The following is a 23,463-nucleotide window of genomic DNA, read 5'->3' on the forward strand; positions in this document are numbered from 1 at the left end:
AATGTATTAGCTATTGTGTCTTATCAGAATTCTTAGGTTTGTATCCATCAGGAAATTTCTGTAGGCCTTACTGTTGTTTATTTTTTACAGTATTGCTTAACTATTGTTTTACAGCGTAGCTTAACTTAGGGAATAGGATTGTGAGGCAAGTTGAATCTGTTAATGGCATTTTCATTTTTCCTATTGTTTTTTTTTTTTTTTTTATTATTATTATTTTTTTAACCATTTCCACTTTCTAATAAGATTCAGTATATGAGATAGTTCCAGCTTAGCTGCTGGTAGGTTAGGCTATGCTTGTTGTGTGTGCATGACAAGGAACACATATTAGTAAGATAAGCTGAAAGGAATATAGATGACCATATCTATATTCCATACTCAAGAATGTAGAGACTTAGAAGTTGTTTTAATTTTGTTAAAATTTGGGTGCTGTTAATCTTCAAGCCTTCAAACTAGGCATTTTGTTGCTTGGTCCATTAACTAAAAAGTTTATCAAAATGAATTGGGAGCATTTTTGAGGCCTATATCTACATAACATTTCTGCTGTCAGGAGTTGACATATTTACAGTACTATTTACGTACTCAAGTTTATTAGGAGACCATGTACAAGTTTTACTCTACCAAAATATTTAACAACATTATGTCATGTTTGAAGTAGGAAGTATTGCAGTGCTTGAATTCCTTCTGGTGATATATGCTTATAGTACATTTTAATCTCTCTCTCAGTTTGGAAGGTGGACGGCACTTGTTGTTGGCCTCCTTTATGGAAGGAGTCACTTCAAGACGCTGAGTGCGCAAGAGGTAATCATAAGAGAAGAGGAGGCCAAGCAAGCTGTCATCCGAGAGCAGCAGTTGGCAGAAGAAAAGGCAAAACTTAACAGATGTAAGTAATTCTTGTTAATCAGTTGCCAATTTTAGGGGTTTGCCTTTTGAAGTTTAATTTCATAGATTGATGAACTTGATCCCATATCTGGATTTTCCTAGGTAACTTTATTTTACATCATGAATTTTGATAAGCCTTGCATTTACTTGCAGAAATTATGATCAGAGGTGTTTGATCATATTTTTTTTCTTATGCAATCAGAAATTGCTATTTAATGTATAAAGTACATTTACCTTTATGATTTTGCATTGCTATTACTGTATGCAGCATATCAGTACATAACTTCCTCAGTATTGACTACAAAATTTATGTAGAGATTAGTTGGAAAATTTCTTTGATATTCAGTCTCCTTTCCACTTTTCTTCATATCATTCCTTTTTGTTTTCAGCGGAGTTGCTGGTTCTCGCCAAGGAAGCAGGAGTGACAGTTCCACCTGACTTTTAAGTTAATGATGGCTTCGTTAGTGTGCAAGTTCTCAGAATGTGAAGGAAAGCCCTTTGGCATGTGATGTATAAAGTGTAATAATTCATATTTAAAGTTTTATTTGTTTTATTTTACAAATATACAAGAGTTGGTAGGCTCAAATAAACATTTCTAATGAAATTCTACTGTAATTTCTTATGCTGCCTTTGACTAGAAAGCTACACAACCTCCTACAGTATACAGGTATCATTCACCAAGAGCAATAATTCTGAACATCAAAAGCTAAAAAAGAAGGCACTATATCAGAGAATAAAGAAATTAATGCAATATATGTGGAGCTCTTACAATAAATGTACTACACCAAAATCTACAGATTGTTTATCCAGTACTTTTATCCCTACCAATATCAGGTTCTAAGCATCACTCTTGTATATAATATATAATAAAAGAAAAAACTTTTAACAATTCAAAAATTAACAATGAATCGGACAAATAATTTTTCTAGAGATTAGATCTACTATGGCACATATTTAGTAACAAAATGTCTGCTGGAAAACAAAATGTAAAAGGGAGAGACTTGTTATTGATATGAATTAAAAACATAACCCATCAGAATTCAGACATTTAAAAACAAATTCAAGTATGTTTCAAAATAGCTTGGTAAAGTTGCAATCATCACACATTAATAGCATTTTCAAATATTGTAATTTACTAACATTTTGTTAATGACCACTGAACCACATTACAATTAATACTGACCAACAATATCAAATTGCAGATGTAACCATTACCAATATCTTATGGTGGAAATATTACCTTGAGGGTGGTGGTGTTATTCTTGGAAAGAAATATTTTTGACATCTTCCGTCTTGATAGTAAAAACTACTAATTGGGAAGCCTAAATACTGGAGAAAATAGGAGACTAGTGATTTCAGCAATTCAGTAAGAAAAGTTGCACCAATAGAATACACAAAGTTCCATAAGAATACTATGAGCAATATATTAACTTCATTTTAGACAAAAAGCTGGACTTAGTACTTATATGTTAATTTGAAAGTACAATATGAAGTGAGATATGTTGAATCAGGCTGACTTCATGTAGGATGAAACTAACAATGAAATGTGAAAATTTAAGTGTAAACAGTTGCCTTCATAAGACTTGTTTGTAGAAAAAGAGGACATCTATCCTGAAATCAAGCTGAATTATATGAATATATAAAGTGGAAATCAGTCAATCTATGGCACAGAAGTAGTAACTTATAACACTTTAAATACTGATAAAATTCATTAAACTTCTTTAATTTAAAATCCATAACAAAACTTCATTATTGTTATTAGAGAAAAATATTCTACATCTACAATTCTTTAAAGAACAGCTGCCATTAAGAAAGGAAAACATTTAGTTGCTCATAATCTTGCTTTACACCCCAAATTCGAAAATTTAATCCTCATCAATACAACGATTGACATGCTCTTCAAGAGGACGGTACTGAGTGAAAGATTTGTTACATTTGGGGCAGTAAAAGAGGTTTTCATCCAGTTCGTCGTCTTTCTTTTCTTCCTCCTGTAAGACAAGCAACATTAACTCAATGCTGAACTTAAATATTAAAAGAATTGGCTCTGCTTACATGATCTGTTAATGATATTCTCAAACAATGCATTTTTTTATTAAAAAAATATGTCCCCTATACAACCTCATTAGCACACAAGCAGCGTTGATTCTGTGATGTAGAGTACACTGTTGAAACTCCTATAAAGGCTTAAACTCCAGAGAAAAACTGACATTCTTAATTTCCTTATGGTTCTGTTCTTGCCTAACACTGCACATTCCATGCAGTACTGCAAAGGACAGCCTTATACTACTTAAATGTAAAATGCTCTGAATTTTGTCCAATGTGCTACATGTCTAATTCTTAAAGAGTTTAAATAAGAACCTGATTAAATGTCCCATGCATAAAAGAATGTTACATTCTGATGGTAAACAAAAACTGGCTAAATATATTTTTATATGTTTACATGGTGAGACTTCCTCCAAATAAAATAATATTTACAACACAAAATAACAGTTCTCATGTAGTAATAATGTAAAACATAAGTATCTCAAAATATAAATAAAAAATGTGTACTGTACAATTCAGTTTATAACAACTGAGCTGGACATTGAAACCTATAGCAACATACCTTCTTATCTGAAGTATTGGAGAGTTTCTCCCAAAGGTTTTCTGGAGAAAGTGTAGGCATTCCAACACTACCAGCTGTGGCTACAGCTCCTCCACTAGGTTCCTCAGATGTGGCACGAGAATCTCGCCCATGACTGACAGCATAAAATGTTGAGATAAGAATACAAGTATTTTGTTTTTTTCATATAAAATGCTGATATTAACATTGTCATTTATTTAGTGACAGTATGGCTGAGGAAGGAACTGTAATAGTAACACACTTTGCTCTAGATATTACAGTGCAATATTATCCTTGATATTACTTTTACCCCCCAGTTAGTTTCTTTACATAAAAAGCTGGCAAGGTTAAGTACTCTGTAAAACTTAACCTGCAAGCCACTACCTATTTCAGGGTCCAGGACTACATGTGTTTATTGTTTCCTTGACTGCTTAACTCTTCCTCTGTATGTCATACCTGGTCTATGCATACAGTATTGTCGTTTAAAAACTGTTCCTTTCCATTCAGGTGTTCATTCTAATGAGCTCCACATACAAAACTTTTCACAAAGATGTATAAATAAATTAACTTACCCTTGATGCAAATGCCTTCTCTGGTAAGCTTCCAATTCATCTACTAGCTGAGTATTTCGGGTCTGTAAGTGACGCAGTTCATCACGCAGCTTCTCTCTGTCAGTAGCCAGAGCCTCTCGGGCTTCACGCTCAGCCCTGAAATCTCCTTGGTACACCTCAACCTATCAAGATTCACATGTTTATTGGTAACCATCAAACCTATAATTTAATCTCTGAGACAATTCATAACAAAGAATTTCTGCTGTCCCTAACATTGTCTTAACTGCTTTCTTACCTGAGCCCTGAGGATGGCTATAGTTTCCCCCTCACTGGCCCTTTCTGCTAAAGTTGCCTTTGTCTGACCAAGTTCCTTTTTGATCCTGGAAAGTTCTTCATTTTTGGCTGCCAGCAGTTCCTCGTATGACATGAGTTTAGCTGTTGCTTCATCGTACTTCTCACTGATGGATTTGATCTAAAGACAGATAAAACAGAACTATCAATCTCCTGCAATGTTCTGCACCAAAAACTGCCAGCTCTAAAATCTGAGTTCTGTAAACTTAAATGTATCATCAAATAACTTTGCTAATATAAAAAAATTAAATGGTGTTAAATATTTTGAGTTCTTGTGTCAGAATGGAAATACAGTATAAAATTTACTAGCAATTAGGGGCAATACATGTACTAAAAAGTTGAAACTTTTAACACTGGTAATAGAATAATAATTTGCCATATACTTATTCATCAGAGGAACAATCATAAGCAATGAATCTCGTAAGGTCAATATGCTGTACTTCTTTTTAGTTTCGTATGTGATTGCACCAACCTAGACACCAGATGTTACTGAGCAGTTCTGAAGTTGAACAAACCAGCCTGAAAAAATTCCCATATGTCTTCAATGACAAAAGTGGAATTGTTCGAGCAAAACAACCACGGAAACTAGATTCACCTTTACTTCATAGTAGTGGTCATTTTGGGAGTCTCTGTCACTTTTGTCCCTCATATCTTGAAGCTCCTTTTTCAGACGGTTAATTTCTGCATGGGTCCTTGTGAGTGCCAGTCTGTCATCAGAATTCTTCTGCCTCTCGCTGGTGAGAGCTGCCTCAAGAGTGTCAACCTAAAAGGATTTTTTAAAATTTTGGATTTTTCCTGGATAGTGACCCCCAAGGGTTTTCAGGGTTATCATCTTAGTTCTAATATTTCTTGGGAGTCATTACCTTTATGATATTTACAGTCTTGTTTATGTTTCTACAGTAATCCCCAATGCGCTTGTACTAAACACACCATGAAGGTAGATACATACAGGGCTAACCCTTAATGGACAGATACCCTCATATGAACAGCAATAACAGGTTTTGGATGGTGGACGGATTCAAATATTCATGGTGAGCATCAATATTACACACTACCAATTTGGGGGAATTGGGCAGGAAAGAGGTTCCATTACTTCTACAGTCCATAAATTCACTAATGGTAACTTTTAGACTGGCTCAGATCAATGAAGGAAGCAGCACATAATTAATAGTTATGATCTTGACTTCAAGGCGGCATTTTGTGTTTCTCTTCCTCTCATGATGTCTTTATTTATTTACTCATAAATATACCCCGGGGTTGTTGTTGGTTTTAGTTCTTATCTTTTATGATAGTATGTCACTTTTAATTGTAATTTTGGAAAGAAATATTAGAAAAATATGTATAACCCATAAAAGTTACTGCATCATTGATCTCAGTAAATTTAAATAAATATTTTATAAAAAATATAATCGGAATTTGTAACTGATTTTAGTTCTTTCTTTTTTGATATGTGATCTGTAGTAATTATAATTTTACAAAATAAAATAAAATAATTTATTAGAACAAACATTTATAACTTGGAAAATTTATTTATGATTGTCTTGTAAAGAGGTCCCACAGGGATTGTAAACAGTCTTTTTCAACTTTTTGTGGAAGGTAGGGAGAATTTTAGAATTCTTTTTCTTACACCATGTTCATTTGCATATCTTCATCTTTTCCTTGATATGTTTTTTCTTAAATTGGCTGAACGCAAAGTTCCCTTGGCCTGGGGTGCTGCATATGTTTTAGTTGGCACAGCTCTTATGGGTTAAAACCTGTTGGGGTCACTAACTTGGAAAAATCCCAAATTTTTATTGTATACTACTGCAACAAATCAACAACATTAGATTATTATAGCTAATTTTTATGATCGGTTGACTACTGTAGCTCTAAATTGTACTGATATTTGTATGCAACCAGAAGTATTGATATTTATTTGTATGCAGTCAGATGTTTATATAGTACAAAATTAGAGTAATTAGAATCCTGGTACCCAATGTTTACAAAACCTTTTGCAATTATACTGGAAATTACAGTGATCATTTGGCACACTAATATAGTTTTTCCCCTGTTTGTTACAGAATATTGAGCAATATCAATGCACTAATCAACATATTTAAATAAACAATAAACAAATACAGGTCCATATAGTAAATACACAAACACAGGCCTCAATATATTGCAATTTTGTGATACAATTACCAGCATAAAGAAACATCAAGCTACATTTAATTAAAACATTGCTAACTTCTTTTCATTAATAAAAAATAAGATTTCATGCTACATTGCCTATGTAATCCTGCTTCTAATTTTCTTTATAGAAAAAAAATTCAAACTACTAACCTCTTCCCTTAGCATGGCTGCCTCTTCTTTGAGACGCTTCTTTTCCAAGGCATCTATTGGATCCTGTGATCAAATTTGGTTAACATTACAATTATATACAGAAATAGCAAAACCTAAGTAAATTTCATATATACGTATCTTCATTAATACTTTGTGTGGTGAAACTTCCTTTGCATTAAGAACTGCAACAACTTGTTCACTTAACAAAGTTGTATTTATGCTTCAGTAAGCCACAACATGACCTACAAAACAAACCTGCTTTGATAAGCCTGTAGGAGTAGTTGGAGATGCAGCTTGAATAAAAGAGTTATCAACCTTTCCTTGTAAGTTGCGACACCGTTCCCGAAGGAGTGCTGCTTCTTCTTGTGCTCTTTGCACTTCTGACTCCAGACCTTCTGCCTGCAGCATTACAATAAATTTGTGCTGTAATCTTTTCAAATGTTTCTACATTGAATCATTACCTATGGGAAATGCTATTTTAAATCAGTGCCACAAGAACAATCTAAGAAAAAGCAAACAATGTAATGGCAAATTTATCCAATAACTTTCTATGCACAGGATTGGCAAACATACTAAGCACCATACTTAAATGCAAGATAATGTTAAACGCTGCAACCATAAGTGAATACGAAGTCAACTTGATATTCTATCAGATTTTAATTACCAATAGTTCTGGCCTATATTAAATCTTTCAACAGCTGATGAAAAATTTATATTACCTTTGAACTGAAGTGGAAAATCAATGCATCTTTACAACTGTCATGAAATGCTATAGATACAGTTATGTTTATTATTACATATTCTACAATAAATAATCTAAACTAATGAAGTCAATATTTGAAAAGTCTCTTACACTGACACCAATCTATCAAGAAAATACTATGAGCAACAAATGTTATTTTATTAGCCTTCATCAAGGAAAACCAGAACTTTTAAGCTGCAAAATTATAAGAAAGCACAACTTGTAGGAGCTCATATTTTAGGCACTAGAAACTTTTGCAATGAAGAAACCTGATAACCTACAATTACCCATTATATAAAGTACAAAGTCAACTTCACTTGCTCTGCTCCATATTAGTATGTACCTGATTACGCGTGTCATGAAGCTCCTGCAACAGAGTTGCTGTTGTGTCCTGCTCACGTTTCAATTGATCTTTCATCTTCTGGAAAGCCTCTTCTCCAAGAACTCCACCCATACCCTCTGTTACAAATATTCAGCACAAAGGGAAATTAACAATACATCGTACAGTTTGGGAAAAGGGACCCTGTACCTATGTTTTCACTGAATTTCTTCAAGTATGATACTGTACTTGAAACACTGTATGTAGATTCACTCTCAATGCACCCTAACTCTCCTAAGCATATCAAAGCTGAAAATGTTCTTAATCAGTCAAATAAAATATAACTCCAATTAATTTAACTTTCGTAATATGGATGGAATTCACTTTCTATTCTATGCTTTCAACTGCTGTACACATTGACAACAGGTTCCTTACCCTAATAAGCTGTAAAAATCAACTCTACTGCGATAACAAAAGTTCTTTACCCTAATAACAGTAACCATAACCATATTGCTATAGTGACAATCTTATCCTGTTTTACACAATCTTTACCCCAAAAGTAAAGGATTCCTATTTGAATAATTTATTTTTTGAAATATCCAATCCTATTTCTACCACTGAACTTTTTCTTTGCTGTCTGGTTATTGATTTTTTTTTCTTTACAAACACTAAAAAATGCTACAAGATTCTCAATTCAAATCTTGCTTAACTGCACTGCCTGTATACAATAAACCATATAATAGGGAAAAACTCTCTATTATGAGAGTATATATAATGTTCTAAAGGGTCCACAATAATACAGTGTTAAGAGTTTGTGTATAATTTTTAATACTTTACAAAAAGTTTTTGAACCCTTCCCTGGGTTCATCTTCAGTCCAAATGAACAATTAGTTACAACATGTACAGAGGTAAATTTAAAAACAGGAGTCGCTTAAGATTGTTGACAACAGTCGTTAGCTCGTTAATGTTTTTAAAATATTTTAACTGTAGGACAGGCTCTGTTTTTCTCTCTCCTGATGCTGCTTCCACCTTGCCTCTCCCTGTAAAGGTAACCGCTGCCCCAGGGGAGTCTAGTTACGGTGCCCAATCTACGCCCTTGGATGAAGGACTTCCTGCAACGTTGCAATAACCATTGCAGAGATCCAACAGAACTGCAGCCAGAAGGATTGATAGGGGAGAGGAAATCACCTAGTTGGAGTTAACTGCCCTCTTTCTTCATCACCTGGCCCATTATTGAGCTAACGACCGTTTTCAACGATCTTCAACGACTCTTGTTTTTAAATTTACCTCTGTACCTGTTTTAACTAATTGTTCATTTGGACTGAAGATGAACCCAGGGAAGGGTTCGAAAGCTTTTTGTAAAGTCTTAAAAATTATACACGGTCTCTTCACACTTTGTATTATTGTGGACCCTTTAGAAAACCATATAATGCTATGATACTTAATGACATGAATTTTGGAATTACCATAGACAGGACTTGCTTCGAGTGAACGAGCTTTAGCTGCTGCTCCCTCTCTGACCTGTCGTAGCTGCTGTCGTAGCTCATTAGCTGTGCTTAGCAGCTCAAATCTTTCGAGCTGCAGACGTTCTAGTTCACTACGAGTGGTGGTCAAGTCACACTGGAAATTATTCAAAAAAAACAAATACTACTACTATTCCTGGTGTACATGAAATTCAGCAAATAATCAAAACAGTTCCAAGACTAATTCAACTAACTTGAAAAGCTAATTACTCCCCTCACCCAATTAAAGAGTAGCTTTATGTAAATACAAATATAAAGAAATCTTACTTATTTCATGCTTTGTTCTTTTTCTTTTGTGAAAATGTTTATACATAGATATGAGTGTTTTCACTAATCTGTTTCCATGGAAAATGAAAAGCAGAGGCTAATCAACTTGTAAAATCTATATGTAATTACTAACCTTCAGAAGCGTAATATCGCCTTCAAGTCGTGACCTCTGTGCTGCAAGTTTCTCTCTTTCATCTTGGACTTGCCTCAAATTCCTTTCTGATACCTCTAAACGAGTATTCAACAATTTAATGGTCTCATCTACCTCTCTAAACCTTGACTCACTGCCTTCTGGAGCCTGAAAAGATGGTACTTCCATGAATTACTAAAAAATTTATAATTTTATCTTCATTTTTTATTTTCAAGTAACTTATGTTACAGGAAATATTATGAGTCAAATACCTCATGTACTTTTAAGATATTTAAATACAAAACTGGACTTAAAACCTCTTTGGTCATTAAAAGCTTCATAATCTGTCATTTTTATATCATTATCAAGATTTCTTATTTATTCAAAGAGTTGGCTCTACTCATGCTAATCCAGAATCAAAGCTATCAGTATAACTGGCAAACCTCACTTCCTCATACTCATTCTGCTGGGTTTTCAGGGATGACTGAGACTCACTGTAAAAATTGCAGTACGTAATGCTCTGTCATTTCTTTTTTAGAATGGCAATCTTAAATCTATAGTCAATGCTCACTTTCACCAATTCCTGAAGATAACTTACAGTCTAATGCACTACACTAATACAAGTTGTTGCAAACAGAGTGTACTATGCAAACAAAAAACTACTGCAAACCTCATTACCGATTTCTTGAGTTTGAAGTCTGAAAATGGACAGGTTGTGCACTTACGTACAACCAACTTGTATAACTGCATAATTCTGTTTTAATAATCCTTTTCCAGGTGTTCCTAACTCTCACTGAAAAGCTCATTTCATAATTTGTTTTGGCAGATGTTTTAAGGATGGATGGATACCATCCCCGAGTCCAGTGCTCCTCTATTAGCGCTTGAGAAATATGTATAATGCTCAACAGCATATACACAGAACTAAAATGAATAATGCTTACCTTAGCTCCCACAAGTGAAGCCTTGAGAGTAACATTTTCTTGTTGGAGTCTGGATAGCTGTTGCGTCACTTCATTAATTTGCTGACGATGCTGCTGCTGGTGTAATTCATTCTGCTGGCTCCATTTCACAACAAGAGCCAATTGCTGACGAAGGGCTAGGTTGTTCTGGGCTATGGTCTCTGTCCAAAAATCAAGCATGGCATATCACAACACTGATTCAGAATTTGAGTCATCATCCTATTTCCTTTTAAATTTCCAAGGGCAACACCATATTGCACAAATTAAAAAGTAAGCTAATACTACAGACAAAGGTAAGATAACTCAACTCTATGCTAAAAGTAATGAACAAACTCCAAAAAACAGCTGCAATTACCTTTCAATTCCAAGTTTTCATTGATAAGAGTGCGGAGTTTTGCAATCAAATCCTCTTGAGACACACAGCCCTCAGAGGACATCAACATTGACAGTGACGCCTGTCAAACATTCTTAAGAGTGAAACTTGCCACTACAGTTGGTTTATCATAAAATGACACAACTTTAAGAAATAACATCATTAGTTTGACTGTTGCTGAAAAATAAATACTGTTAATGTTTCTAGTGGTTCCCATCTTTGAAGAAAATTCTGTCTAAAGTCAGTGTGCCTTGCCATACAAAAGTCCGAGTTGAAAAAAGATAGAGTAACTACTAACTGCTTTCATCACAGTATTCCAATTCTTCTGACAATACCAGAAAACCCAAAAGGTTTACTTATAACACCAAAGTGAATGTAGACCTCTAGGTGCCAAGCAAAATAATTACATTCTCACTGAAGCAAGCATATTAACACTGCAAGATTAGTCAATTATCTTTTCCCAGACATATTTGTGTGTGAAAATGTGTTCCTCTATATACTGGAAAAATGACAAAACTGGTTTCTAACTAATTGGTAAATGTATAGCAGTTTACTAACAAAAAGAATGCAGCAACTAGTTTAGATGGGTTTCAGCACATGTTGGGTTACTCTTATCAAATGTTTTCTACACTGGTTCCATTTATCACCAACTTTTGTTTGATGAAGCAAAAAGTAAAAACATTCATCAGTATATAAAATATAGCACTGGAAGCAATACTGATGATGCAAAATATCACAACAGGCCAGGCAAGCCATGAAAAACTTCTTCTTTTATGCTCTTTACCTATAACTTACAATACGTAACTGCAAACCATAAAATTAGGATATGAACAAAATGAGAGATAAAATACAGTAATTTTATTAAAATTTTATACCATAAATGATCAAATATGTTACACGATGACGTAAAAAGACAACACTATACAGGTAATATCAGTAATATTTCACTATGTATAAATTAAAAAACACTCAGCCCTTGAAATCCATTCTACTCCAGGAACCTGTGACAACATGCAAATTACCTGAACTTCTGAGGCTATGCCATTTGATGCTGGAACTCCGGCAGAGGGTATGTGAGGCAAGGATTCAATTCCTGGGGTAGATACCCCACAGAGGCCTCCCTGGCCCATTTTGGCCTCGTCTTGTCGCACCATCACACCTAAACAGACAAAAGCATGCATGAGAAGTTAAAAGATCGATGTTTAGGGAAATACAGTATTACTTATAAAACTATACAGTACTGCACATGGATAAACAAAATTCAAAATAAAAGCATGTGGAAGGTTATTCAATCTGAAGATAATGTACTAGAAAAGGCAAGGGGCTTCAGAAATTCTTTAATGACAACATCAAGAATTAATATGATATTGAACATGTTAAACATGTACTATTAAATCTAGGGCTGAGAACTAAAAGGGCCAATGTCAAAAATTGGCCGATTGTAGTTAAGACCATCACTAAACTAGAAATTTATCTCTGTTTCAGTGCTATAATGGCCAATGTTATAAGTAAAGTAATCACCCCCCAAAAAAAAGCTTTCGTTTGCTGTACTTACCTGAATTTTAATAAAGGAAGGAATATTTTCAATGCGTTTTTCTGAAAACATGGTTTTATGACATTGGCCCTTCTAGTTCTCAGCCCTAGAAATGATAACTTGTTAACTCCTAAAAATAATTATATTAGCCATGAGAATTACTTGAGAAGACTGCACTATTTCAATAGGCTAGCATGGAATGAGTTCAATATATATATTTGATGTAACATAAGTTTTAAAAAATGAATAACAATACAATTCCTATACAGAAAGTTTTGTAGGGTTCCATACATACTAAGTAATTAGCCTTAAAAGTTGACAACAGAAAAATACTTACAAGCATCCTACATAATGCAAACTGTGAAGAATAGAATGTGATAAGCAGAATGTCTAACATAATGTACACAGTCGCAATCGGAGCAGTAAGTATTGCTAGAGTGGAAATAAAGGTGATGGCTGAACTATACAACAGAGGAATACAGACTCCATACCTGTATTAACTAAACAATACAGTAAGTATCATAGCAGTATCATCTAAGAGATTTCCAGTATCTGATATCCAAAAGAGTTTAAGCTACTGGGATTGGACAAAGGCTTGGTATTCAGTTGCAAGTACAAGAGCTAACTTGCAATATAAGAGAGAGTGAGATGTAAAACTGAAGACTACAACCGCACCCCTCTGGTTCAGTAACTAGGGCTACCAGTTTAAATGCAAAATGGTTGCAGTGTTTTGTACCAGCCGTTACATATGAATGTGAAAAAACGTAAACAAATGAAAGTAAATAACATAACGAATATACCTAGGGTAAAAAAACTTGCATGGTACAGGGGTGGACCATGTACGATCAATGTGTACAACCCCCAAAAAAGTACATTATAACGCGTCCTGTCATCGGAGATGGGCATCAGACGCGACTTGTTGTTGGTGAGAAACGGAGCTAAAGACCTCTACTCCGGTGTCAGGACGCGTTATAATGTACTTTTCTTGGGGTTGTATATACACATTGATCGTACATGGTCCACCCCTGTACCATGCGGTTTTTTTACCCTATATGGCAAATATCATAAGCATAAACAAAACATGGTAAATAGGTAGGTAATTACCTAGGCAGACTAGCCACTAAACATGAACAAGATTAAAACTGAAGACTAGCCTACTAGTATACTATCATGGTCTACCTAAGTTTCTGCCCGTCATTTTTTGTTCATGTTTATGATACCTACCTACTAGCTACTAGGTATCTAGGCTATAGCCTGTCTTATGTTTATATTCGGTTATGTTAAACCCCATGGGGGCGGTACTTGCCTAATCATGGTACCCATTTTGCACATAAACTGGTAACTAGGCTAGCTACCTACTAGGTAGGTAGGAGTTACCGAACCAAGAGGGTAGGAGTAGGTAAACTTCAGTTTTACTGAACAAAGGACACTTTGTTTAGCTCAAAATGCCACGTGATACCTTTGTAAAGACTGTGCCCAAACTACCCAGGTTGTTTAAGTAGCCCAGCCATTGGGCAATCGTCATTTGACACAAATGATGGCTCAGAATGCAGCCTAGTTGTATATTAGGTAGGTACCTACCTAGTAGGTAGTAGTAGTACCTAGTACCTACCTAGAGAAGGAGCATAGGTTACTACCTACGTTTCGAAACCTAATTTTAGGTATACCTACCTATTCTTTGGCAGAACTGTCGTATTTAGCCTTATAGGCTAGCTAGCCTATTTGTAATGGGAAATGGGGAGGGCCGTAAGCAAATGAGGAAAACTAGTAGTAGCTACCTACCTAGGCTACTAAACTTGTACAGGCCCGTAAGCAAATGTGGACAAATAAATTGAAGTCCCGTAAGCCACTTAGGTAGGTCGCTATTTTTTTATAGCTACTACCTATGGGCTACCTAGGTCGCTAACTACTAGCTAGGTAGTACAAGGCAGTAGCCTACTACCCTACTAGGTAGTAGGCTAGGTAGGTCAAGGCCTAAAGTAGCCTTCCCAAGAATAGCTATGTCAAAGAGTAATAGGTATACTTTAATACTTAACTCTAATCATACCTGATTTCGTGAACTACTCAGAACAAAATACAAAATCCGCGTTATGAATTTAAAAAGTCATCACAGCGCAAAAATATGGAAACGAGACATAGGTAGGGGTAATTGTAAACAACGGAAATACTTTATTGTCGGGTATTCCCCGTAAGGTTTTTCAATGGCTTTCATGACTATCTTTAGATTCTCTCAAGCTGTATTATAATAAATCTTAACAGCAAAATAATTCGTCATAAAAATTAGTTCTATGCATAAATGAAATGTTTGCATACATTTTTAATCTTGTTTTTTGCTTCATTGAGGTCATAATTAACTTGAGATATTTTCGGCCCGTAATATCTGAAGTCTTCATAGCTCAACATTTGCTGTGAAAGGAATTTTTATTGTTAATTAAATTACCTATATTAATCTTTATACTCATTTTGCTTTATTATTGGTGTTTTGGAGTTAATTCATTACGTTTTAAAAGAACCTCTATCTTATTTCTTGTTTATTTCTGATGGGTGGACCATAGGGTGTCGCAGTTGAGTATTCCGTCGTAAAAACAAATGCTGATTGTTAATTATATAATTGATATGGATTTTTATGCACATTTTACTTCATTTTTGTATTTTAGAGTTAAGTCATTGAATTTTAAAAGTAACTATATTTTATTTTACTACTTTCGATGGGCTGGCCACAAGGTGTCACACATCCTTCAGTGAATGCTCTATGACCTCAGCGCCATCCAAAAATCAACAGTTGTCTCATTATTAATATATTATTATGTATTTTTATACTTTATTTTGCCAGATCATTGGTATTTCTGGGTTCATTTAATAAGTTTAGAAAGAAACTCTACTTTACCCCATTCCTTTCAATGGGTAGGCCACGGGGGTGTAGTTCTACCTTCAGTGGGTGCTCGGTGACCTCAGCGCCATCTAAACGTCAACAATTGTGACAGAAGTCGATGGGAGGAGACCTGAGCTATTCAACCATACCGGTGGCATCGTCGGTAAGTTAACCATTATACTTTATAATAAATTTTACAAATGTTCTTTTTTATTGCGGGAGTGTCAACATTTGTTTTGATGAGATAATTTCAGTGAATGTAAAGTCATTTGTATGAGAATAAGCGGCCGAATCTTGAGATTGTAGAGCCTTCCACAGGTAGCTCAGGCCTAGGTAGGTACTTAGGCTATGTACCTAGTAAGTGCTTGCCAGCATAGGGTTAAGCCTGGTCAGATAGTACTACCTAGGTGAATTCATAGTAACGTAGCCAAACATAGCTTTTTTGGAGCCACTACAGATCTGGGGACGATCGATTTTCGCGGGGAGAAATTGCTACTTACCTAAGAACGTTTTTGTAGTTGACCCAGTCAAAATAAAGCCTAAAAAACATCAAACAGTAAAGGGGGGACCCAGTGGGAAACCGGGGTTTTTGGGTTGGGGGTAGCGGCCTCGGATTTTCACGGCGCACGAAACTCAATTCCCGGTTTTGAGACCCAGACCCTTGTCCCTTAATACAAAAGTTTGACCTCTTGCTCTGCATTCAAGGCTGGCGTAGGCTAGGCTAGCCTAGGACCCCTTACATTGCAGAACTTTTGAACGACTAGCCTACATGTAAAACGTCTAGCCTAGGCTACCACTTACCGAAATTAAATTAGATGCTAAGACCCCACAGTAAGGCCGTGACGGAACGGTGCTTCGCGCCTTATCCGCATGGGAAAAACCAGCGACTACCAACCCTTATCACGGTTTTCAGGTCTTATTCACTTGATATTTAAATGGTGAAACAAGAATACGATTACAACTCCAAGCATACCATTCAAAAGATTGAAGTTTCGTCAACTGAAGTTTCGTCAACATAATGTGACATATGAAATCCCCATATGAACTAAAATAAGCATGTGACGCTATTCGTAAAATATGTTTTCAAGGCAGTTTTGAAATCCAATATGGCGGCTACCGTGGGATGTACAGGTTTTGATCAGTTACGAAAATCATCTTTCCCAGCTTTCCCAGCAATCATTTGAACAATGTTAGCGTATGTGTGTAGCGTTTATTGATCTTACTCAAGATTGCAGTTGTAATCAGCACAATAAAACAACATTTTGTTGCCTATATTACTAAAAGTATGAAACTTTTTATTCCCGGGGTCATGGTTTGAACTGAATTCATTCTTACCTTGTAATCGGTGGTTTTTATCCTTACTGCCATCACAACTGAAACTCCACAGTGCTTATTTGATTGTTATTATCCACATTTTGGTCTCAGTTCACTCCACATTGCACTTTAAACCAGTTGCTGTTCCTGGTTCCTAAGCGTGCACGCCACAAACACAGTTACGAACAGCAGACGACGAAACTGCAAAGTTTTATTCCCTAAATTGTTTACTTTACTCGTTTAGTTCAAATTTACTTTATTTAAAAATTTTATTTTAATTCATGTATATTATCCCTTTTTGCAAACAAATTACCCCGAAAAATTACAGATATTTCTAAAGTAGATACAATCAAATGTTTCTAACGTTTTCGTACATCTGGCTGCCGAAAACCATAGAGGAATTACTTCGGATAAGTGAATTATATACATATTTTTTTTTTTGCTTTTTTGTTTTTGCTAGCACTTTTCATTGATTTAAGTCTATACTATTAGTATTTTGAATTTCTTTAATAACTGTATGCCAGAAATAAATGTAACCTTTAATGTTTGCATGCTGAGAATGGCAAAATCATCGTTGCCACATTAGTGGAGGCTTCACACATACGCCGTTTCATTATTATAAATGTTTCCATGAATTCTAGTTGTCATACTAATGCAATAATGATAAAACTGCTTTAATATTTATGTATATATACTTCCAATACATATCCTAATTTCACCAATTTCAACGTTTTGTGTGTAGTCTTATACCCAGTTTGGAGGGTCAACACATACTGAATGGCAACAGAGAGAGAGAGAGAGAGAGAAAGGAAGGTGAAGGAACGAAGAAGGAAAGGGGTGGCGGTGGAGGGGGGGGAGAGAGGGTAGGTGGAGCTTTATACGCGTGTTCGTATCCATTTCTGCATAATGGAGTTTTTGTCTCTTGGTACAAGGACAAGTGTCGTTATTCTTTACGATTAGTGATTCACGATACCCTCATAAATTACTGTACTGGATGTAATGCACTATAGCAAAATCTTGTTCTGATAAGAGTGTTCGTTACAGAAATAGGTATTGCCCAAAAACGTGCTTGCACTGTCTCTGAAACCCATAGTAGGTATGCTGCTTCGTTGTCAATCAAGTTTTTTGTAATCAAGTATTTTTTACAAGCTAGCTATTGAATAAATTTGTATTTTGTTCATGAAACTTACCTGTCAGATATATATATAGCTGTATTTTCTGAAGTCCGACAGAATTTTAAAAACTTCCGACACACGCAGTGGTCGGCCAGGTGGTTAGTACCCATTCCCGCCGCTGGGAGGCGGGTATCAGGAACCATTCCCATTTTCTATTCATAATTTTTCTGTCGCCGGTGCTGGAAACACCTGTTTTCCAGTACCTCCGTCTTAGATTTTGGAAACTTCATTGCCGCTAAGTATCCTAATTGTCTTTTAATTTATTTACTTGGATTTGTGGCTAGACATACGCTATCTTAAATTGATTTGAATTTGATTCATTTTGTTTCATAAGATATCTGAATCTAGTTAGGCTAGTTTCAGAGGGTGTTGTCTGCAAAGATGGGGTGTGGCTACCGAAAGCTTCGGTAGATCCGCACTTGGTATGCACGAGGGGTATGAGTCTTGCTTCTTTGTCGAGATTTGTCATGTAAGGAGTGTGAGACTTTGTCTAATTCCGTAAGGAAGACGTATGATTCGTATGTACGCAATTAATCAGTAAACATGTCTAATTCTGTAAGGAAAACGTATGATTCGTATGTACGCAATTAATCAGTAAACAAAAGTCAGGGTAGTGAACCTGCTAACCTTCCTGTAGATTTTTTTTTGCCTAACCCTGTAGTATAGCCTACGGGTTATGAATATGTCTGCGAGAGGTGATCGCTCTCCTTCATTGTTGTGAAGAGTGCTACTTCTGTTATTGTTTCTCATAACCCTGTAATGTTGCCTCGGGCCCTAAACAGTGTCTGTAGAGGTTATTGCCCTTTCTCTAATACTCCTTCGATTCGTATCTTAGAATCGAAAGTGCTTGCTTTAGAGAGCAATATGAAGTGGCTAAGTGCAGTGACAGTGCCCCTTGTGTAGTGGAGGGTGCGTCAGATCGGCCTTATTTCGCCTCTAGGCCTGGACCTCTGCTTGACTCCCAGGACCCGGGGAGAGAGCATGTCGAAAGCCGAAGGAGGGTTACGAGGAACCCCCACCGATCTGGCGTGCCTTCGGCAGTTTCTGATGAAAATCCCCAGACTGCCTTAGTGCGTGCACGTGCACGAATCCTGAAGGATTGCTTCTCGTCCTCCGAAGCGTCCTCCCCGCGCAGGGGTTGGAGCTTTCGGAAGGACTCGCGCCCTCTAAATAGAAGCTTTATAGAAGAGGACGCTTCACGTCCTCTCTCTCTCGTTATGCGTTCCAGTGAGAAGTAAGAAGGCGAACGTCGCCTGATCACGTGTACGTCTTTCCACCGAGAAATATGAAAAAGAAGTCTTAGTAGCAGGACGCTTTTGAGAGCGGACGTCCGAGCTTTGTTACTGTGAGAATAAGAAGGCGTTCCCTCGCCAGTCGCCCCTCGTATTCTCACACGATCAACCCTTCTCCTGAGACTGTTTCGTGCAGTCGGATTTCTCTCCGAAATGTATTTCACTTGTTTTGACGCCTGTCAGGAGCGTGACGCTTTTCTGCACGCTTCTTTTGACGCTCGGCTTGGACGGGACGTTCGGATGGACGCCAGGCGCGCGCGGGTGCACGCCAAGCGCGCACCAGTGGACGCCGAGCGCGCTCGCTGCTCGCCAGTGGACGCCGAGCGCGCGCGCCAGCGCACGCCAGGTGTGTCGCCTGGCTGAACGTTTCTGTTGAACTCTTCTAGCTCTTGTTTACGATTTGGGCCTCAAGAATTTTTACCTCTACCTTCGGTGATACCTTATACCTCACATGCAAAGAATGTGAAGTAAGCAGTGCTTCGGAGGAAGCTTAAAGTGAACAGACAACTTCGTCTTCGAAACCCAGCAAGACCTCGGGTTTCGTGAATTCAAGAGGTCTCTGTCAATATTATATTGCTTTTCGCAAAGGTGGATGGAGTTAAGGAAAGCTCAAGGGAAGATCTCGTTTTCTCTACCGCAGTCAAGACTTTGCGATAAGGCAGTTACGGGTTATGTAAAGGCTCGATGTCCTGCACGTCAGGACTCTCGGCAACGTCAGTAGGATTCTTGCAAAGGCACTCATCAAAAGAACGCTCTTCAGGAAAGCGCAAGACAGGACTTCCTTTGCCATACTGCCAATAAATTTTAAGCTTTAGCAGGCATTAGTTGTGATAAGGGAGAGGAAGCTGGTTGGAGAATTTCTTCCTCTTCCCAGGATAATTTTGCAAGCTTTTTAGCCCATCTGAAAGGGTTTTTCAGATGATAGGTTTTGTTAGTTTCTAGTCGGGACTACGCTGCCGAATTGAACAGCGTCGTTCTACCTGCCGTAAGCCCAGTCTCTTAACAGGATTCTTGCCCCTTCCTCGTTTGAGACGGGAATCGGAAAAATAAAATGCTCGACTTCCTGGATTACGTTTTGTCAATTCAGTGACTTTCCCCCATTGACAATATACTATCGTTTTGTCAAGTAAGTGGGTATCCCCTCATTGACAAAATATCTCTTTGTCGCGTAAATGGGTTAGTTTCTCATTGACAAACATCTCATTAACTTGATATTGCGTAAGCGAATAAGCTCTTATTGACAAGATTCGGAAGAGCTCTCATTCGTCATTCGCAGACTCGTACAAGAAATAGACTTGTAGACTACGTCAATGTCCAATAACATAAGAAGCTTGAGCTGACTGCTTCGATTCTCTTAAGTTTTGTTCATGAAACTTGCCTGTCAGATATGTATGTAGCTGTATTTCCGAATTCAGCTATATATATGTCTACCAGGTTAAGTATGAACAAACTTTATTGTGATATAATTTCATATTTTGCCTTGCGTTATTTTATTTCTGGTTGGTTCAAGTCATATACGCTTGCTGTAGTTACCTCTTCGGATGGCAACCGAGAGGTCTATTGTCTATTTTAAGGACATTTAATCGTTACTCCCTGCAGCCTTCCAGGAGTTTCCGATTTATCTTTTACCGTTGTATGGTAGTGTTCTGACGACACAAACGCATCTATATATTTAGCGTTTTCTGTTTCGCTTAAATATACCAGCTTGAGAGTCTTTCTGCTCAAAAAATAACGGACCTATTTCTTCGTAGAATAGGGTAGCTGGCAACCCAGACATAAGTTAAAGAGACGAACATTCGTAAGCTGCTGGCTGCTGCTGTCACGCTGTGTCTGCAGTCTGTCCTCCAGACTCCAGTCCAAGTGTCCAACCGATCCAGTAACAGATCGTGCGCTGTCATGCGCGGTATGTTACGTCTCTCTCTCCTGCGGGATTGACTGACTAATCGTATCTCTGTGCTGACGGTTACGTCTCTCCTGCGGGATTGACTGACTAACTCTATCTCTGTCCTACAATCACGGACTTTAGCCTAAGATTGAAGGGATTTCTTACGTGAATGAATAAACGTTGCATTCCTTTTGCCTTACTATGTTCAACAGAGTTATCTCTTAATCCTTTCGGTGCTCGTTACCGCACGGTATAGAACTACGAGTCTACCGCAACATTGCACTTTCATATGCTCTCCTGCTTAGGCAAAGCGCAGCCTTATTAGGGAAGTAAGCATACTCGGGGAGGGAATGGATGAGCTTGCTGGGGACCATTTCCTTCCTGAAGAAGTTTGTTTCCCCGAATAGACTGCAATTCAGATCACAGTTTTTTCCAACCGGGAAACTGAAATATTATTCAAGATCTAGGAATGATTCTGAACATCTCTCAGTGCGTCTATCACCCGAGGTGATAGAAAGAAGGTGCCGGACATCTGGATAGGGTTTCAGATGTCCTGGATCTTAATCTGAAAGAAGTAAAAGCGATTCGGTAGTCCTCCAGTCCTCGAAACGAGTTTTTGGAACCAGTGGTCCAGATCAACTCTGATATTCCACAGCTCTCTCATATCTTAAGAAGTATCTTCTCTCGGTCCCTGTTCGAGTTTACGAGAAAGAGCCTATTATAACAAACAGGCGTAGAATGTAACGATCCTCTAGAGGTTCGTTACAGGATTGCAAAAGTCCGTACGAATCGTCTCGATCGACGGCAGCAACTATTGACTTCCGAGTGGAATTTCTTTAGAAGTAAGTTGAGAGTTGTGGAGACTTTAGGGACGCCCTTTCATTCTTCTCTTCGATATGTTGAGGACGAAGAGGCTTCTTCTTCTCTGCTCCCTTATTCTCGATCCGGGATCGGTACCATTAAATGCCATCCTATGATATTGAACGGGGATGGATGTTTAGTCTCTTTTCCCCTTTTTCAATCGCTTAGGAAATGTAATAAGAGGATTTATGACGTCACAGGGAGCGACAAGGACGCTGATCGCCCCATGTTGGCCCTCAGGATCCTGGATTCACAGAGGTCACATACTTCCTAGTTCACTTTCCAAGGACCTTTTCCGAGAGAGTCTGTCTACTCTAACTCGAAAGGTACCTATAACCTCTCCGCTCTGAGTCTGACTACGTTCAGGCTATCGAGATGTTGACAGGAATAAGATTACCGTCTTCCATTTCCGTCTGAAGAATGGGATAAGCTGGCAGTCACAACTATTAAAGAATACGCAAATATGTTGTTGACGGCCTTTGGGCTCAGAGATTTGCGTCTGTCAAACAATAAAGCCCTTCACAATCTTTGAGTTCTGTGGAATCTCGAATCTCGCTCACCATCTACTTTTTGTCTCGCCTGTTTTCTCGGAGTCAGACACTCGTGCGAGATCAGGCGACATATAGTAGCCCTGAGTTTCTTGTTGACGAAGTCGGTTGCGTTTATACACCCCCGATGATCGTGTAACATGAGACCAGGTTGGACTGTCAGGCATTCTTCCTTCGGGACTGAATCGCCTTTTTGCTCCTCGCTCCTTTCTCCTGGCACCAGAAGCTCGAGTCAGGAGTTGATTCGCTGACGACGTTGGGTTGCGTTGATACACCCCCCAAGGTTTGCTTAGATTGAATCGCCCAGGCAGTCCAGACACTCATCCTTCAGCGAAGAATAGTGCCTTATGGTCTTCAGGGTACAGCCTTGCTGTCCTTGATTCGTCTGACTGGTCAACTGGTCGGTCACCTGACTTTAGTACAGATCGAAGCTTTCAATATGGAACTTAGACGTAGTCTGAAGTTCTTGATGTCAAAGCATTCGAACCTCTCTTACCTGTTAACTTCTTGCATGTGATCAGGAAGGCCTTCTTCTAACCACCCTAGATACGACAAAGAGGGTTAGTGAGATTTTAAGCCATCGTCACAAGTTTTGGCTTTGGAGAACACAAGGCGGTGTGCTCTCTAAGCCTTCTGTTGTGGCCTAAGAATGGAAACCCGTTTTGTCCTTGGGCCAGGAGCTTGGAATCAAGGATGGCACAAGTTAGTGGGCAGGAGCCAGAGAGAGTCCTGTGCCCTGTCGGGTCTCTCAAGTTTTATCTACATAAAACTCAAGAAAGTCGAAGTCATTCGGGCAATCTGCAGTGTTCCGAAAAAGACCAGACTTGCCCATATCGAAGAACACCCTGGCTTTAGTGTTAAGAGTTCTTTCAAAATGCTCCTTCATTGTGGTGCACAAAGATTTTGAAATCTTTTTATCTGGAATTCTCACGAGGTGAGGGCGCGGCCTCGGAAGCATTTCAAA

At 37.7% G+C, this 23,463-nt stretch overlaps 2 protein-coding genes across 4 annotated transcripts in view; one reads left to right on the top strand and one right to left on the bottom strand.

Moving 5' to 3' along the window:
- Positions 1 to 1,423, top strand: part of LOC135224484 (ATP synthase subunit e, mitochondrial-like) — a 17,414-nt gene extending 15,991 nt beyond the window's left edge. The window contains exons 2-3 of the mRNA XM_064263491.1: positions 724 to 880; positions 1,269 to 1,423. Coding sequence (XP_064119561.1) covers positions 724 to 880; positions 1,269 to 1,324 — 213 coding nt within the window. The 3' untranslated portion in view covers positions 1,325 to 1,423. The remainder of the gene's footprint in view (positions 1 to 723; positions 881 to 1,268) is intronic.
- Positions 1,412 to 14,754, bottom strand: LOC135224483 (optineurin-like). Of its 3 annotated transcripts, XM_064263488.1 has the most exons (15): positions 14,600 to 14,720; positions 12,890 to 12,910; positions 12,041 to 12,177; positions 11,001 to 11,100; positions 10,628 to 10,806; positions 9,690 to 9,854; positions 9,233 to 9,386; positions 7,791 to 7,906; positions 6,961 to 7,104; positions 6,706 to 6,768; positions 4,979 to 5,146; positions 4,328 to 4,504; positions 4,054 to 4,214; positions 3,485 to 3,617; positions 1,412 to 3,142 (listed from the first exon to the last, which is right to left on the bottom strand). In XM_064263488.1, exons 3-15 carry the CDS (start codon positions 12,170 to 12,172, stop codon positions 3,002 to 3,004), a joined length of 1,833 nt encoding a protein of 610 aa, XP_064119558.1. In that variant the 5' UTR covers positions 12,173 to 12,177; positions 12,890 to 12,910; positions 14,600 to 14,720; the 3' UTR covers positions 1,412 to 3,001. The 3 variants fall into 3 exon arrangements, with proteins under 3 accessions (XP_064119558.1, XP_064119557.1, XP_064119559.1); XM_064263487.1 differs by lacking the exon at positions 12,890 to 12,910 and having other exon boundaries at positions 14,600 to 14,754; XM_064263489.1 differs by lacking the exon at positions 12,890 to 12,910 and having other exon boundaries at positions 1,412 to 2,867; positions 14,600 to 14,753.
- Between the last annotated feature and the right edge of the window lie 8,709 nt (positions 14,755 to 23,463).

Source organism: Macrobrachium nipponense, chromosome 12 (genome assembly GCF_015104395.2).
Source record: "Macrobrachium nipponense isolate FS-2020 chromosome 12, ASM1510439v2, whole genome shotgun sequence".
Classification (NCBI taxonomy): Eukaryota; Metazoa; Arthropoda; class Malacostraca; order Decapoda; family Palaemonidae; genus Macrobrachium; species Macrobrachium nipponense.

Excerpts from the sequence above, each read along its gene's own strand:
- LOC135224483 (XM_064263487.1), bottom strand. The coding sequence starts at position 12,172 with ATGGTGCGACAAGACGAGGCCAAAATGGGCCAGGGAGGCCTCTGTGGG. Across the intron at positions 9,855-10,627 it reads CTTCACTTGTGGGAGCTAAG|GCTCCAGAAGGCAGTGAGTC; the intron begins GTAAGCATTATT and ends CCATCTTTTCAG. Across the intron at positions 5,147-6,705 it reads CAGCCATGCTAAGGGAAGAG|GTTGACACTCTTGAGGCAGC; the intron begins GTTAGTAGTTTG and ends AAATCCTTTTAG.